The 19,033-nt window shown below is 38.8% G+C and overlaps 1 protein-coding gene across 19 annotated transcripts in view; it reads right to left on the bottom strand.

The window, feature by feature from the left end:
* The window catches only part of neb (nebulin), a 299,811-nt gene that overhangs the window by 126,646 nt on the left and 154,132 nt on the right, over positions 1-19,033 (bottom strand). For all 19 annotated transcript variants that reach the window (XM_060827055.1, XM_060827069.1, XM_060827066.1 and 16 more), the window contains 14 exons: positions 18,399-18,503; positions 16,650-16,757; positions 15,232-15,543; positions 11,913-12,116; positions 11,694-11,798; positions 10,618-10,722; positions 7,415-7,726; positions 6,126-6,230; positions 4,014-4,112; positions 3,815-3,916; positions 2,151-2,258; positions 1,463-1,774; positions 748-852; positions 537-641 (listed from right to left, as the gene is read on the bottom strand). In XM_060827055.1, the coding sequence (XP_060683038.1) occupies positions 537-641; positions 748-852; positions 1,463-1,774; positions 2,151-2,258; positions 3,815-3,916; positions 4,014-4,112; positions 6,126-6,230; positions 7,415-7,726; positions 10,618-10,722; positions 11,694-11,798; positions 11,913-12,116; positions 15,232-15,543; positions 16,650-16,757; positions 18,399-18,503 (2,187 nt within the window). The remainder of the gene's footprint in view (positions 1-536; positions 642-747; positions 853-1,462; positions 1,775-2,150; positions 2,259-3,814; positions 3,917-4,013; positions 4,113-6,125; positions 6,231-7,414; positions 7,727-10,617; positions 10,723-11,693; positions 11,799-11,912; positions 12,117-15,231; positions 15,544-16,649; positions 16,758-18,398; positions 18,504-19,033) is intronic.

Genomic DNA, 19,033 nt, shown 5'->3' with positions numbered 1-19,033 from the left:
GCTTCTTCTGACAAACCAATGCTGACTATCCTTGCAAAATCCTTGTCTCTCCAAATGGAGAGTTTCCCTATCACTGATGTTATTGTCCCTGGTTGACCACTGCCATCATTCTTGAACAAGAATGGTAACCTCATCATTTGCCTTGCAGTCTTCTGGCAATTGCAGCCAGAGAGAATTTGACAATTAATTTGCTTCCAGAGTGAAAAAGTATATCCTGATTTCCTCCTAAAGAACTAGCCACATTGCTTGAATAAGATCAGCTTAAGCTATTTACTTAATAAAATCAGTGAACAAAGGACTCACAATTTTTTTAATTTTCATCATGAAATTATTGTATTTAGTCATGAATTTGACTTTCAGTACAACTATGTTAAAATATAAAGGTGACAGTCAGTCAAAGACAAACTGGATACATAAGCCTGTATCAAACGATAAAACATGTTGACATTACTGCTATTGCAACATTGAAATTACTGTTTGGAAGAACAGTGCAAAGTGTTTTAAGTATTCATTACAAAACACTGAAGGACACTTACATCACTCAAGTTGTTTGTATTTATCTTGGCCTGTACCACCTCTGGCGGGTCAGTAATTGGTGTAAACTTGGCAAAATTAGCAACAGCATTTTCTTTATATGCTTTCTGAAAATGAACAAAGAAGTAGAATGCATTCAAATGTTTTATGTCAATGTAGAGTGAAAATCTCTGAAAGAACAGTGGGCCACCAATAGGAAAAATCTTCACTCACTTCATTTAACATCGCCTGTGCATTTTTCACCTTTTTATGTTCAACTGAATCCAAGGGAATCCAACCACAACCACGTACCCATTCAAGGTCTGACTTGTACAGAAACTAAAAGCAAAAGAATAGCATATGAAAACAATGGCAAAAGTTCAAAATGGCAAAAAAAATGAAGTGAGATACACCTTGGCTTTGAATCTTCCTTAATTTTATTCAGTATGTTCTCTGTATGGTCCTTTAGATGAATCACACAATAACTGATGGTGACAAGATGATGTTAATATATCAGAGTGGGTCAATATTTGCTGCACCACTCCCAAAAAAACACGCTTCGCAAACGCGCAGGGTTAACAGAGGCTACCTATGTTCAGGGTCAAGACTGTGGTGTGGGAAAAACACAGCAGGACAGGCAGCATCGGAGGAGCAGCAGTATTGACATTTTGGGCATAAACCCTTCATCAGGAATGAGGTTTGTGGGTTGGGGTTGAGAGATAAATTGGAGGGTAGTGGATTTGGGGGGAGGTAGCTGGTAAAGCGATAGGTGAGGGAGAAGGTGATAGGTCAGAGGAGGCAGTGATGGACGGCAACGAATTGGAGGCTTGGGTCTGGGATATTGTGGGGGAGGGCCAAATGGACAAGGGACCAGAAGGATGCTAGTGTGCAGGATGAATCATTAAAATTGGTAGGGTAAAAGACTAAATAGAAATAAGCTAATACTCACATCACTCTGCAAATCATAAGCCTTCTTTGCTTGGATCACATCATTCTGGTCTGGCAGACAGGTCCATTCATGTAGGTAATGTCTGTAGTCAATCTCACTGACCCGTCCTTGACATATCTTAGACATCACGATGTCCAACATGTCAACTGGCACGTTTATATTTGCCTTAGTTTTTTCAAATTCCTTCCTGTACTCCTTGTTACTCAGCATCTTACCCACATGCATACACCAAACCATTTTGGGGTCATCCTGAAGGTCATGGCATCCTATAAGATGGCCACGTTGCTTGACATAATCAGCTTTATACTTAAGCTGTAATACAAAAAAATAAGGTACAACCAGTTAGTTACAGAATGATTAGCAGTAAACAAGGGATATTGAAGTCAACCTGCATGAATGGAAAGTGTTTTCATTCATAAAGCTGGTTTTATCTATCTTTAGCTAATATTCACTTAGCGACACAGATTCCCAGCGTGGGAATTCCACTAACAAACAAATTCAATTTTATTGACTAGGTCTGTCAATGATCTGAGCAACATTGTAACCTTGTTCGGAAATTATCATTCCATGGTGGAATATGTTGACTGTCTCAGTGTTACACTTAAACGGTTATTATACAAATAGTCGCTGAAATACCTCTGTAGTCAGGCAATTAACTGTTAGTGACATTGTTCTGAACAGGACCCACCTCACTCTGTTTGTCTTGTGATGCTTTGGCATGGCAGATTGACACAGCATCAACTGGCATTTTGTAACCAGTTGCTTTCAGCTTTTCCCAACCACCTTTGTACAATTTCTAAAAAGAGGGAAACACAATCAAGTATTAGACAAAGAATGATACAAATCAATCTTGGTACAGGTAAATATATAATTAACATGTCTTCTGGAGAAGGGGAATGAATCAGAGCAATGAAAGAATGGAAAACATCATTATCTCCTTTGTTCTATTATTTAACTCTTTTTTTTGTTTTGTTTTACTTTAGGTGAAACATTTGAGTTAATTAATAAAAATGTTTTGGTATTATTATCACAGGGTGACAACTATTGGATATCTTGCTGAGTACAAGTAAGAAAGCAGGACGATAGGTTCTTGGTTAAGCTGGAACTTGATTCTGATCAGCAAGAATGTTTTGAATAGCAATTGTGGTGTTCCCTACTGATTTGCTAGCTAAAGTCTGGCATTGCAGCATACTTTTTAAAAACACATTCATTAGGCCATCAACAAGAACAAGCAATTTAGTCCGAAACTAGAAATGTAAATCTTGAGAGCTATTGCACTCTCCACTCTGATTCTAAGCTGATGGTGTGATTTACATAATTCCTAAGAGTGACATCTTTTTAATGGGAAAGTGAGGAAAACAAACTCATCGTACTTCTCCGTCAAAAGTGAGTCAGCAACATGTTTCATTGGTTCATGATGTGCCAAGACATACAGATGAAATAGAAATCAGTCAATTTTAACTGAATGTAGTTTGCAAAAACAAAAAAAAGATGTTGGATGATTTTCAGTATTAATGCAGGTTAGGGATTGGGATTTGCATGATGTGGGAAAACCAAAATTGTGCCTTAAATAAAATATCATGAACTGAATATCACTGATGCATTTAAAGGTAAAACTGGTGAATTATATGAAGAAGAAAAAAATGGAATGCTGTGTGGATAGGGCAATATGGAGTAGGTTGAGGGGAATCTTGTGTAAACATATGTGCTGATATGGATTTCTTGAGCTAAATTGCTGTCTTTCACTATAAATTTTATGAAAAATGAATGGCTGGTTTGAATAGTTTCTAATAATCCTAATTACAATACAGTTCCTAATTAAATTCTCAATAATATTTCCAAGACAAAATAGATATTCCTCCTGCAAAGAAAAATATATCCTTTTTTAAAGACAATTGAGCAGAATTCCAAAGCATGTGAATTTCAATTTCCTTCTGAATTGGAACTAAATCTGTAACTCTTCATTTCTCTAGACTGGAAGCCTCCTAGGACTGTACATGTCACATGCCTGTTGTTAGTTAAAACCTACCCGATAAGTTTTACATGCTAAGTGTTTACATCTTAAAGTAACATTTAATTCATGACTTCCTCAGGTGTTAATATGTTATTTTGATTGATGGGTTCTGTATTAACACAAAACTTTTTGGAAGATAACTTTGATTTAGAAAATTCTGAAAGAGTTCTATTTGACTGTCATATTGTTATCAACCTACATTGAAACCAGGATTTATTGACGCTGGTAATGTGGATGCTTTTAAAAAATCTGGGAACCAAGCAAGTAGCTCAGTCTACTTGGCTGGTGAAGACAATGGGGTCCAAAACAAAGCTTCCATATTTCTTTGTGGCACTTACTTCATTAAGGTTTCGAGCTGCATCCCGTGCTGCAACCATTGTTGGTGAATCCACCAGCGTGTACTTGGTCTTACAGGCGTGCCAGGCTTCACGGTACTTGATCTAATCATTAAAGGGGAGCACTTATGAGACATAACAGCAACAAGATTTTACCATAGTGGAAACTAGCATAATTAGAGGCAGCAGGACAGGCACTCACATCATTCAGAATGTCCCCACTCTGTTTAGCTGTAACGTAATCAACTCTGTCTGTCACTGGTGTAAAATGGAGAGTATCCGCTTTTGTCTTGTAATTTCTCTGTTGAAAACAACAGAAAATGATTAACTGAAAGAATAAAAGGTTCCTTCTGTTGTGCAAAACCAGCGCAAGCATGATGGACTGAAACATTTTCTAAATGTTTCAAGTATCATTCCAAATTCAAAGCTTCTCTCCATGAAATTTATTTCAATTAGTTGCATGGACGATGAGATTGCCATATCTATCACGTCCTCATCTGAAGTCTCTCTCTACTATCCGCCAGCAGGGGCTGGGAATGCTTTCATCTGTTTCCAGTCTTATCAATCTACCATAACCAGTTCATTGCTTGTAAAGGCTTCCCTTATTGTTCCTGTTATTTTGACTGGCATCTCCCATCTAATCCTTGGACCCGTGTATTTCTCATCTATGTGCTGTCACTTGTCAACATTAGCTGACAGTATAGACTCCGTACATTGTGAAAGCAGGCCCCTTGGCCCATCGAGTCTATGTTGACCTTCTGAAGAGCATCCCACCCAGACCACCCCATCCTTGCAATTCCTTGGCTAACCCACTTGCCTATATATCCCTGGTCACTATGGGCAATTTAGCATGGCCAATCTACCTAACATGCACATCTTTGGACTGTGGGAGCAAATCAGACCACCCAGTAGAAACTCACGCAGACATGGGGAGATCATGCCAACTCCACACAGACAGTTGCCCAAGGTTGGAATCAAATCCAGGTCCCTGGGGCTCTGAGGCAGCAGTGCTAACCACAGTGCTGCCCTAGAATGTTAGTTTTCATGTGGATCCTGATGAGATACAGCTCTATCTTATCAAAAACCCTTTTGCTTCCTCCACTGTTGTTAAGTTGTCAAACTACATGGTTTCACAATCAATAAGCAGAAATTTTTTCCAATTAAACATTGGCAAAATTGAAGCCTTTACTTTTGGCCCATTCCATTCACTGCTACTGGCTCCATTCTTTGCTTTGGCAGTAGTGTAAGACTTAAATCAGTCTGTTTTCAAACTTAGTATCATATTTGACCCCAAGGTAAGCTACTGATCACATATCCATGCCATCAGATTCTCACTTCTGCAACAACTTTTTTAGTCATTCATGGGAATGGTTTTTGCCCAACCCTATGTTCAAGCTGTTTTCTTGAAACTTTGCAGTCCATTTGGCATAGATATGTCGCAGGGTGATGAGGGAGAGAATTCCAGGATTTCAATCCAGTGACAATGTAAGAGTGGCAGAACAGTTAGTTCCAGGTCAGGATTATGTGTGGCTTGAAGACTTTCTGCTAAATCTTGTCTTTCTACATTGTAGAAGTCATGAATTTGGAAAGTCTGTCAAAGGAGGCTTAGTGTGTTGCTATGATGCATCCTATATACAGTAGACACCACTACCACTGTGTGTCAGTGGTAGGGAGAATTGAATATTTAAGCTGGAGGATAAGATGCTGGTCAAAGGGCTGCTCTGTCCTAGATGGAGTTGAAATTCTTGAGCATTGTTAGAACATTACTCATTCTAGTGAAGCTGACCTTGTTTCAGTTCAGCTGCTGTTGAAGACCTCCTTTGTACCATTTTAATACAAGACTAAATTTGAATAAATGAATTCTATCTGTGGCACATTTTAATATTTAAACTCTTAGAAGATTATGCAGCAGAGGATTTTCAGCTCAATTTGATAAAATCTAGTGGTGACAATTAGATGAAGAGTGAATGTAATAGGAACACTTGGAATTAATTTCTATGTTTGCAACTTGCGTGCTATTCTGGCAGATTGTGCCTTACAAAAATAAAATCACTATTGATTTCAACCGTAATGTAAATTTGTGGGTCTGTAATGGCCATGTAAGTTAACTCTGCCAGTTTACCAAAGAAGCAGTGAGGCTGAAGATTATGTCTGTGCATTATTATATATCCATGGCAGATCAGTGCAAAATATACTCAAAAATATCAAAATAAATCATAGGCATAGCTGTCAGTGACCATTTTACCAAAGTGAGAGTCATTATGCACTATCTTATGCTGCTGATCATATGATGTTCGGGATTTCTTATACTTACATCACTTAAGATGTCCTGGGCATGCTTTACTTTCTTAACATCTATAGAGTCTGTTGGAATCCATCCAATTCCACGCATCCATTCCATATCTGCTTTGTAATTGACCTAATGAGAAGAAAATCGATTATTCTTAGTTTTTTTTCCATTTCTGAATTACTCAGTTATGATTATTGTTATTGGTGAATTATTAATACTCTGTATCACTTCAACTCTTTCCATTTCTCCCTCAAACTATATGTTGCACTCCATTTTCAATACGAGGAGAAATGAATGCCAGAAGGAATTTTAACAAAGATGTCTCTATGAGATCTTAAGTATTGGGGTGGATACGTGAGGAAGAGATTCAGATGGGAAACCTCAAAGTTGGGATTTAATTCTGCAAGTTCCCTATCTGGTGGTCAGCTGGATTGATGTATTTGGCTTCCAATTAAAAGGGAGGACTCACAACTAGGCATATCTGTGGTGTCATCTGCAAACGTACTAACAATACCTCCTATATTCACATCTAAATCACTTATATAAAATGTCAAAAAAAGTTGACCCAGCATCAGTCCTTGTGGCACACCACTGGTCACAGGCCTTCAGTCCAAAACGCAACCCTCTACCATCCTGTGTCCCCTATTTTCAAGCTAACTTTGTAACCATTTAGCTAACTCACCCAGTCCCATGTGATTTAACCTTGCTAACCAGTCTACCAATTTTGTATCCAGTTAGCTAACTCTCCATGATCCCATGTAATTTAACATTGCTAATCAGTCTATCAATTTTGTATTCAGTTGGCTAACTCCCCCGATTCCTATGTAAGTTAACCTTGCTAACCATTCTCCCAATTTGTAACCAGTTGGCTAAGTTCCCTGGATCCCTTACAATTTAACCTTGCTAATCAGTCTACCAAGTGGAACCCTGTTGGATGCTTTGCTGAAATCCACACAGATAACATATACTGCTCTGACTTCATCAATCTTTGTCACATCTTCAAAAACCTCAATGGTTTTATATAGCTGGTCCAATTCAGTCAGTATTCAATGGGAACCTCCAGGATGTTGATAGTGGGGGATTCAATGATGGTGACACCATCGAAAGTCATGGGGATATGATTAGATTGCCTCTTATGGAGGATGGTCATTGACTGGCATTTGTGAGGCATGAATGCTACATGCCACCTTTCAGCACAAGTCTGCATATTGTCCGTGTCTTGCTGCACTTGGACATGGAATGCATTCAGGTACATATGATTCAAGGTGAAATTTCATGGCAAAAAACAAACATCATTATTTATTTTTACTCACATCACTTTGCAAACTGTATGCTTTCTTTGCCTGGATGACATCATTCTGATCTGGCAGGCAGGTCCATTCATGTAGGTAATGTCTGTAGTCAATCTCACTGACCCGAGTCTGACATAACTTGCCCATTACAATGTCCATCATGTCAGCTGGCACGTTAATATTGGCTTTAGTTTTTTCAAATTCCTTCCTGTACTCCTTGTCGCTCTGCATCTTGCCGACATGCATACACCAAACCATTTTGGGATCATCATACATGTCACGGTATCCGATGTGGTGACCAAGTTGCTTGCGATAGATTTCTTTGTATTGGTACTGAGGGAAAATGCAGAAGGATATCAATTTCGCTTGGTGTTTTAACTTATTGTAGGAACATAAATGTGTCTTGGAGTTTAGCTGTGAGATGAATTCCATGCACAACAGTGCATTATTGTAAAATGAGGTAATCCAGAAGAATGGATTCCTGAATATCTTGCTCTTTCTAATTATCAGTTTGGAAGTTTATCTTCACAAGGCCACAGCTGACAAGACCAGATACATAGACTGGGGCAATTTGAGAGATTGTTAGAATGGTGAGGGACATGATTGGGTAGGCAGGGATAGTGGCAGAGGAGTTGCGGGAAGACTGATGATATGGATTGTGTGCGAGGTTGGGGAAGGGGAATAAAGCTGGAGGTAAGGTCTTGATTTTATCTAGGTGTTAATCTGAAGGTAACTGAGGATACCCACTTACCAGTAGGGAAATCCTACTCCTAATTAAGAAAATGTTGGTGTGGTCCAATCATTTTGCATGGGTGAGAGAATTCTAGTAATGGTTGGGAGAGGTCTTGAGCAGTTAGGGAGGAGGAGATGGTCATTGGAAAGGGGTGGGAGAAGATGACCAGGAAGCATCAATTAAAGTCAATGGGGGCAGACAAATTGCAGAGAGAAGTTTAATAGGTAGCTTCTTGTGACATTACAGAGAATTGTGCTCTTCCTTGCCCATGAGCAGTGCTGGAAAGGCACTTACATCATGGCTTCAGCTCTTTGCACTTCCTCCTTGCTGTTAGGTTTGGGAAGCCAACATAGCTCAGCCAAAACATTTAGAAGATAGAATAGGCGAAAAAATGTAGCCTCATTATAATAAAACAGAGATAAAAAATCACACAATACCAGGTCATAGTCCAACAGGTTTAATTGGAAGCACACTAGCTTTCGGAGTGACGCTCCTTCATCAGGTGATTGTCACCTGATGAAGGAGCGTTGCTCCAAAAGCTAGTGTGTTTCCAATTAAACCTGTTGGACTATAACCTGGTATTGTGTGATTTTTAAACTTTGTACACCCCAGTCCAACACCGGCATCTCCATATAATAAAACAAATGCACTGATAATCACCTTTCATCTCATCTCCAATATTATTCCAAGTATTGCAATGGCTTGGGATCCTTTTCTACTTTTTGTTATTTAACTTCTGATGTGACACTGACCCACCCTGTTTTGATGTTAAGAATCAATCCTATAGCTTTTCATTAATTTCATATTAAATAAATAATTTTATGCTGGAATTGAAATTGAGAAAAGTTATTTTTAAAACAATATATCAATTATTTTCAGATTAAATGTTTGAATTAAGCAATGGCAGTACAGGCTAAAATATAAAACTTAACTGATTACAAAAATATTTGTTTCGTTCCTTCCTCTGCACTTGTTTCTTATTCACAGGCTAGATATTTATGATATTTTTACACAGTTTTCCCTCATTTAATGCAATGTTTCTTCACATTTTTTTCCCCCAAATGTGATCAGCCCATTGTTAGGCTTGAACTTCTGTTTATAATTATGGACTCAGTAAATTCTGGATCAATATCTTGTCATTCAGATACATTTGTCTACTTTAGTGCTACCTTACTATCTGCTTTTGTGAAGTTTCTCAAAATTGCAGAAGCAATCATACATGACTCAGAGAAACCAATAGAAACTAGCATGCTGTTAAAGCTAATGGAAGTGACATTTATATCTTGTTACATTGCAAATACAACAGTTTTGAATGATGATCTACTTAATTTATTCTTACATCTAATCTGATAATAGTCAATTTTAATATCAGTGAGGATAAATTTTTGAAGTTAATAGTGTTGAAGGACACATGATTCATTTACCAGCCTAAGGGCAAAATACATCAACATGTGTTATTAGTTTGATCTAATTTATTGTGACACAGGCTAAAGTAAAACAACAAACTCTTATGACAAACTTCTGTCTTAACATGACATGCATTTTATTTAAATCTCACTACTAATCCCTATGAAATTCTGGTATCCGCATTTAAGAAAAGATGTACTTGCACTGGAGGCAGTACAATGACGTTTCACTAAATTAGTACCTGGTGTGAAAGGATTGTCCTACGATGAGAGCTTAAGCAAATAGGGTCAATATTCTCAGGATCATTTAGAAGAGGGAGGCCATCATATTGGAATGTTCAAGGTTCTGAAGGGCTTAATAAGGTGGATGATGAGAGATTGTTTTCGTTGGTGAGGGAAACCAAAATAGAGGACACTTCCTTGGGATAATGGGCTGAGGATGAAATGAGGAGATAGTTATTCACACAAAGCTTTCTGAAACTTTGGAATTCTCTGCCCCAAATGGTTGTGAAGGCTCCATTTTTGAATACATTTATGACTGGGATAGACAGTTTTTTTGGTCTGCCGGAGGAACAAAGGATATGGGGAGTGGGCAGAAAATGGAGCTGAAAGCCAAGGTTAGCTTTGATTGATTGGACAGCATGTTGCAGTAGGTGCAATGCCCATATTGCCTCCACCTGCTCTGATTTCTTTTGATCTTGGATATTCTAGAATTTGAGTACTTACGCAACTTGTTGTTGTGAGCAGATAACATTATAAATGCATGGCTTTAAGTTCAGTTGGTATTTTTTTCAGCTCTCTAGTGGATCTACTGTCAGTTCTTTTATATCGTTCTTGTGCAACCCTATGTTCTATAAAAATCACACTTTAGTAACAACACTTAAAACAGCATATTTTAAAAGTTTGCACTGTAGAAACAGCATCTCCAATTTATCAATTGCGTTACAGCAAATTCGCTTTTATGAAATGCGTGTTATGACAGAACAACCTATATTAAAAATAGCTGATGCCATTTTATGAGCTGTCCACATGATACACTCAGGACTTCCAAAAACGTCAATGTTCATTCAAAGATTCATACTTACATCGCTTGCAACGTTTCGAGAAGCTTTTGCATGTTTGATATCAATGGCATCAGCACGATAATCAACACTTTTTTTTGCATCTTCCCAGCCCTCCTTGTAAAGTTTCTGTAAAGGAGAATCATCACCATTCATTTCACAATCTAAATACTGCAGTTTGTTTTAAATAGTCTGGCTAAATTGGAATAAACTTGCTTCCAGTAAGGCTACAACATTTTTTAAAAAGCCAATGACTGATTTTTGGGGTCAAGTAGTGTTATTTAGGATGACCGTACAAACACATTCTGGATTAGTGGTGCTGGAAGAGCACAGCAGTTCAGGCAGCATCCAAGGAGCAGCGAAATCGACGTTTCGGGCAAAAGTCCTTCATCCTGATGAAGAGCTTTTGCCCGAAACGTCGATTTCGCTGCTCCTTGGATGCTGCCTGAACTGTTATGCTCTTCCAGCACCACTAATCCCGAATCTGGTTTCTAGCATCTGCAGTCATAGTGTTTGTATGAGGTTAAAACAGTTAATTTGTATGCATGACCTTTGTCTGAAAATGTAACACATTTAAAATAAAAGAAAATACTTCCATTAATATAGGAAGTATGTGCCATACCAATGTTGAGACTTTAAAAAAATGTACGTACAGCCATTAAATGGACCCATTTTTATTCATTCACAATATGTGGGAATAGCAACCTAGCCATCATTTATTGCCTGTCCCTAATTGCCCAGAGGGCAGATACGAGATAACCACATTGCTGTGGGTCTCAAGTCACATGAAGCCAGACCAGGTAAGGCTGGCAGTTTCCTTCCCTAAATAACATTAATAGAACTAGATGGATTTTTTTTCTAACAATCATTTTGAGACCATCATTAGATTCTTAATTTTAAATTGTTATGGAATTCAAGTTCCACTATCTGTGATGGCAGGATTTGAACCCAGGTCTCCAGAACATTACCTGGATCCCTTGAATGATAGACTATCATAATGCCACTCTACTACTGCCTCTCCTTAACAATAAAAATACATTACCAGTCAATTTAGTAGTTAATTGAGTTGTGTTTGTGGCAATTAGTTATTTGACACTTACCTGACTAATGTTAGCAGCATTGGATTTAGCCAACAAAATCTCTGGTGTGTCAGGAAGGACGTGAATCTGTGTCTTGTCTTTTTCCCAGGCTTCTTTGTATTTTCCCTAGACAATTACAAGAATTTTTTTTAAAAATCAACATATGCTTAGTATACAGTTAATTTAAAATAAAATGAAGAGGAAAGCATAGGATCATTACGAGAATTGAAGTGTTCTTACAGCACTCAGTTGGTTTGCATTGATTTTAGCCTGCACTATGTTGGGATCATCAACAATGCTGGTGAAACTGAACCTTTCTGGAGGCTGACGGTAGTGTCGTTCACTCAGAATCTCCTGAGCCCTTTGCACTCTCTTAACATCAAGAGATTCATTTGGCATCCAGCCACAGCCTCGGATCCATTCCATATCAGATTTGTACAGCAACTAGAGGAAAAGTCAGAGAAACATAGGTCACAGACAATAAATTGGGTGTCAGATTAATCTTATTACTTAATATGTACAATTAAGAACAGGATCAATTAGCACAGCCAATTACATTTATTCAGTAAAATATATAAATGTCCAACACTGGAACTCCTCCAGCCGTACACCTGCCATGTTCTCTGTGATCTTCTAACTCCGGTCTCTTGCACATGGATGTCTTGAAATGCATAAAGGTGGATAAATCCCTAGGACCTGATCAGGGGTACCCTATAACTCTGTGGGAAGCTAGAGAAGTGATTGTTGGGCCTCTTGCAGAGACATTTGTATCATTGATAGTCACAGGTGAGGTGCCAGAAGACTGGAGGTTGGCTAACATGGTGCCACTGTTTAAGAAGGGTGGTAAGGACAAGATTTACAAGATTGTTGCCAGGATTGGAGGATTTGAGCCAAAGGGAGAGGCTGAACAGGCTGGGACTGTTTTCCCTGGAGCATCGGAGGCTGAGAGGTGACCTTATAGAGATTTACAAATTTATGAGGGGCTGGATAGGATAAATAGACAAAGCCTTTTCCCTGGGGTGGGGGAGTCCAGAACTAGAGGGCATAGGTTTAGGGTGAGAGGAGAAAAATATAAAAGAGATTTAAGGGGCAACTTTTTCACACAGAGAGTGGTATGGAATGAGATGCTAGAGGAAGTGGTGGAGGCTGGTACAATTGCAACATTTAAAAGGCATTTGGATGGGTATTAGAATAAGAAGGGTTTGCACGGATTTGGGCCAGCTGCTGGCAGGTGGGACTAGATTGGGTTGGGATATCTGGTCAGCAGGGAGGGGTTGGTCCAAAGGGTGTGTTTCCATCCTGTACATCTCTATGACTCTAAGACTCTATGACATGCTCAGATATGAATCACTTCATTGATGCTGGCTATGCATTCAGTTGGCAAGCCTCCAAGATCTGGACTAATGCATAATATGCAGATGCTGCAGATCTGAAATAAACGTGGAAAATGCTGGAGAAACTCAGAGTTAATGTTTCAAGTTCAACACAACCCCTTTTTGGAACAATTCCAAAGCAGAACATTGGATTCAAAACATTAACTCTTTTCTCTCTTGGCTCATTCTACCAGACATACTGAGTATTTCCAGGACTTTGTCTTCATTTTCCAAATGGTGGAACTCCCCCCAAACCCCTCCCCAGAACCCTCTTCCTCTCTTCAAAAAACTGTAAGAACTGTGAATGCTGGAAATCAGAAACAGAAATTGCTGAAAAACTCAGCAGGCCTGTTAGCATCTGTGGAGAGAAATCAGAGTTAACATTCGGGTCCGGTGACCCTTCTTCAGAATTGACGTTCTAAACTCAAAAGAAGGGTCACTCAACCAGAGCTGTTAACTCTGCCTTCTCTCCACAGATGCTGTAAGATCTGCTGAGTTTTTCCAACAATTTCTATTTTTTGCTTCTACCTCCCTCTGTCACTTTCTTACTCTCCTTTCAAACCTGTTTAACTTCTTATGCAGGTCAATGTCCAACTTTGTGTCATAAGGCATGTGAAATTATACTTTTTGGAACAGAAAATGGAATAGGTAATATAAAATCAAGGCGGCAAGTCCAAAAGGGTGCAGGACAGAGAGACCCGAGACTATAGTATATACACAAATCCGATGGTAGTGTAATTGAGTGTGAAGTGTTGCATTGCTAGAGTTTATAAATAGTGGCATATACCAAAACGATGAAGTTAAAATGATATTTTATAAAACACTGGTTTGGCCTGAACTGTGGAACTAAAGACTAATTCTGGAGATAATACTTAGGAGAAAGGGTGAAGGCAACATATGAAAATGGATCTGTGGTGAGGGGCTTCAGTAAAATGGATAGATGGGAGAAGCTCCTTACAGAAGTGAAGATTGGTAGAAGATTGATAAAAGTGTTTAAAGTTGTGAATGATTCACACAGATTAATTATGGGAGCGGGGGAGGCGCTTTGGGTGCAGCAGGGTGGAAGGTGTGTGAGGATACAATTCTCATTGACAGGAGCTTGAAGAACTAGAGGCCAGCAATATACGGTGAACAGCAAAAGAACAAATGATGATGTGAGTAAAAACCTTTTCACTCAGCCAGGGGTTAGGTGCATGCAGGAGTGTGACTGAGCTAGATTCAAGTATAATTCTCAAAAGGGAATTGGGTAAGTACTTGAAGAATAATCAGTTACAGGATTCTGGGAAAAGGGCAGAGGAATTCACCTTTGTAGGGACCTGTCACAGACAAGAAAGATTGAATGTAACCACACAATGATAAGGCTCTTGTGAAATATCTTGTGACATGTTAAAGATGTTGTTGTGGTTCTGTTCGCTGAGCTGGGAATTTGTATTGCAGACGTTTTGTCCCCTGTCTAGGTGAAATCCTCAGTGCTTGGGAGCCTCCTGTGAAGTGCTTCTGTGATCTTTCCTCCAGCATTTGTAGTGGTTTGAATCTGCCGCTTCCGGTTGTCAGTTCCAGCTGTCCGCTGCAGTGGTTGGTATATTGGGTCCAGGTCGATGTGCTTATTGATTGAATCGGTGGATGAGTGCCATGTCCCTAGGAATTCCCTGGCTGTTCTGTTTGGCTTGTCCTATAATGGTAGTGTTGTCCTACTACACCCAAGCTACAAATCTTCTCACAAACTTTGAATGTTAAAGATGTATATAAATGCAAGCAGATCTTAATTCATGGCTGGTCATTCGAAAACCACACATGTATTCTGATGACTTGTAGCCATCATCCTGCACTGTTAGTTGCTGGTGGCTTAGCTTCAAAAATCTCAATAGCTTTAAAATTAATAATACAAGAAACTGCTTCTGTTCTTTGTCTGCAATTCCCTTCCATTACAATGTAGGGAATTTACAAGGTTGATATCTCTGCTAAAACATCACTAAGAGGGAAATGCATGAAACATTTGTGTGCCAGAGATTGTTGATTAGTCTTCAGATGCATTTCCTTCCCTTAGCTCAACTGGAAAATAAATGAAGTAATGCTAATATCTCATCACGTGGTTGGAAAACACTGTTCTAAGATTATTCTTTTTTTTAATAATTATTATCCAAATAAATATTTTTACTGAGGTGGAAATATATAATAATACTCACATCACTCTGCAAATCGTAGGCCTTCCTTGCCTGGATCACATCGTTCTGGTCTGGCAGACAGGTCCATTCATGTAGGTAATGTCTGTAGTCAATGTCGCTGACCAGAGTCTGGCACTTCTTGGCCAACAGGATGTCCAGCATGTCGACTGGCATGTTGAACTTGGTCTTTGTTTTTTCAAAGTCCTTCTTGTATTCCAGGTCACTCTGGATTTTGGCCACGTGCATGGACCAAACCATCTTGGGATCATCATGAACGTTACGGCATCCAATGTGGTGGCCAAGCTGCTGGCGATAGGCTTCTTTGTATTTGTACTGGTTATACGAAAGAATAACAACTTTAGTGCACATTATTATTCTTAATATCATAAATATTAAAGTGAGACACTGGCAAGGTTGCATACTTAACATTATCTTCATTCAATTTCAGTACTAAGAATTGCATGAGATGCAGAATCTGATTTCTGTGCTTTTCTAACTCCTTTTTCTTCAATTATCAAATTATGACTTGTCACCTCCTTCTGATGTCCATCAAAATTAGCCTCTGTACATCTATTTATTTTTGAACAGACATATTCACAAAAATAATGTTTGAAACTCTTATTTTTAAGTAAAATAGATATGCAGCATTAAGTCCAAATTTGCTGCCAATATAATGGTAAGGCTAATCACACCAGTCGGGGTAAACGGTGCAATATCTTCTGGCCAGGATCAAATGCATGGTTAAATATGAACATCCAGCAGCATTCTGGCCTTAGTTTCTCTAATTCTTTCAGCAATATACTATACCTACCCATTAATTAAGAATTAAATTTGTCAGAGAAGGTTATATCTTGGCATTATGATTGTAAGTAGCTGTTTAACAACATAATAAGGGTGATTCTTGCCTTCAATGTTTCTCTGGTATCTCAAATTAACCTTTGCCATAGTGGAGTCCTTTGAAATATCAACTTATTATTTTGACAATTTGTCTTTCTTTCTTTTCCTGGCTGCTCATTTTTAAATTTCTCTTGATCCAATCTTAATTTATTTTGCGTGATTTCTCTTTCTGTATCTGTTTGGAAACTGAATTTGCCCAGTCTAATTTATCATCTTTCTCAGTCCTTTCTTTATTTATCTCCCCATTTTTTTTCATGTTGGTTAAGGAGATGCCCTTTTGATTGTACTGGTCCCTTGGGCCTTTGATGCCCTGTTTTGCTCACCGCCCTGTTTTCAGCTTCTGGTTTCAGTTAATTTCTGTGCACAGAAAGCTGAAGCATCTGGAGCAAGTCTAACTAACCAACTGGGCTTTTGGATGCTGCTATTATATGAACTTGCCTTTAATTTGCAAATAGTAAAAAAAAAGTACTTCAAATCAAAACGTGACTTAAGCAATACCTTCAGAATTTAATAATGTCTGCTCACTGTGTGAACTCACTTACATCACTAGCAATTTCTCTGGAAGCTTTTGCAGCCTTGATCGAGATGGCATCACTCCTTAGATCATACCCAGCCTTCTTCGATTCTTCCCAACTGAGTTTATATAGTTTCTACACAGCAGAAAAAAGGAGGAATGAGATGTCATTCAAAGTGAGAGCAGAGATAGCAAGCCATTATGAACTCCAAAAGCACCCATTCCACCTCATTCTCACTGATCCAATATACCCAGCCCCCAACCATGCCATTGTGAACACCTTCAGTCCCCAGGAGAAAGTGAGGACTGCAGATGCTGGAGATCAGAGCTGAAAATGTGTTGCTGGAAAAGCGCAGCAGGTCAGGCAGCATCCAAGGAGCAGGAGAGTCGACGTTTCGGGCATGAGCCCTTCTTCAGGAATGGGGCCCCATTCCTGAAGAAGGGCTCATGCCCGAAACATTGACTCTCCTGCTCCTTGGATGCTGCCTGACCTGCTGCACTTTTCCAGCAACACATTTTAAGCACCTTCAGTCCCCAGACCCATGTCCCTCTGCGCTTCCCACACCACATTGGCCTCATGTTCACTGCTCACCCAGAGTTAAAATTAGCATTTGTATCTATTCAAAAGCTTTCTTTTTATTCTCAAGTTTTATTAACTCCCTGTTAAAACTAATAAAGCAACATTAAGTAGAATTATTGTGGCAATTACAAAACTTTGCTGTTGACTAGAAAATTCCATCCTTATTCTGTGCACTATAAGTTGACTGACAAATCAATCTACCAAACAGTTCACCTTAACGTGAATGGAGATTATTATACACCAAGTTGCCAGAAACAAATCTCAATATTATTGTGCGTACTTTCAGTAGAGATGATCTGATCTTGACTTTTTTGGTAAGATGAAGCGGGACCAGGATGGCATAGAAATTAAATCAAAGATAGCTGTGGAAGCTCTCGTTCTCCCAGATCCTTATGATTACTTTGCTCAAGTCTTTCATTTGACAAAAGGCACACTCAAAAGGACTGAGTGGCCTATTCCTGTTCCTTTTTCTTACGTATGTACAGATCAAACATTTTCCACAATCAGCTTGAATGGGAGAGAGAGTGAACTGAATGCTTATTTATGCTCCTATTTTTAATGCATATGTTTTAATCAATGTCTGAGTGATACAAACCAGAAAGTACCAGCTCTTGATCTCTGGTTCATATTAGGTTAAATATTCTCAGATGTGATTTATATAGGAAGGCCTCAAAATATCTCCAGACGGGGGAATTTAAGCCGGTTTTCCCTTCTTGATTATTAATTGGTGACCAGGTAAAAACTCTCCACCCTGCAGGCACTCTGCCTCTATTCCTGATGAAGGGCTTTTGCCTGAAACGTCGATTTTCTTGCTCCTCAGACGCTGCCTGAACTGTTGTGCTTTTCCAGCACCACTATCTATTAACTAGTGACCCCATAGGGAATGGAATCACTGCCTAATTAATAGCCTCTGTGTCACAACTTTTGAAATATACATTTCCATTTCTCTAGAAACTAACAAGGAGCTCCTAATATTCTACTTGCTGAGACCTGACCACCTTGCAGGGGGTTCCTTAAAATGATTAGATATATTCATTGGACATCACTCTTCATAATTAAACAGAAAACTTTCATGGCTTTTAAAGAGTTACAATTCACAACAAAGGTAATTGTCTAATGAAGGTGAAGACAAAAAGTGGAAATATGATCGCAATGTGCTTCTCACTAATTAACAAACAGACACAGAATATTTCTTACTGAACTGATGTTGGCAGAGTTCTGTTTAGACAACACCATCTCAGGTGTATCATTAGGAAGATGAATTATGAGCTTGTCATTCTCCCAGGCACTATGGTACAGGCGCTAAAGACAAGAGAAAGTATCATTGAATTTTACTTCCAATAATAATCTGACAAAATTAAAGTTTAATCTACACAATAAACTCTTTTATACTTCTCGTAGCATAGAATACAGAGAAATATGAAGTTAATACGTGCTCAAACCTCTGCAACTTTCTGATGGGAGGAATGAGCATGCTGACAACTAAATGCAATTCTAAGGGCCTGAATTCCAATCTGCAGAATGTAGGAGAATTGAGTGCAGCCTATTCTTGTGTCTGGAAAATAAAATATTGTATTCTCTAAAAGACTAATTCATGACTTTTGAAAGGATTGGATCACGCATTTGGAGAGGCAAGGACTGATTAGGGATAGTCAACATGACTTTTTGTGCAGCAAATAGTGTTTTGAGGATGTGACCAAGATGATAGATGAGGGCAGAGTTGTAGCATTGTCTACATTGACTTTAGTAAGGTCTTTGACAAGGTTTTGTATGGCAGACTGGTTAGTAAATTTGGATCACAAGGGATTCAGGGTGAGCTTGCCAATTGGATA

Source organism: Hemiscyllium ocellatum, chromosome 7 (genome assembly GCF_020745735.1).
Source record: "Hemiscyllium ocellatum isolate sHemOce1 chromosome 7, sHemOce1.pat.X.cur, whole genome shotgun sequence".
NCBI classification, from domain to species: Eukaryota; Metazoa; Chordata; class Chondrichthyes; order Orectolobiformes; family Hemiscylliidae; genus Hemiscyllium; species Hemiscyllium ocellatum.
The sequence above is the reverse complement of the archived record's forward strand: the minus strand, read 5'-3'. Positions and strand labels throughout refer to the sequence as shown.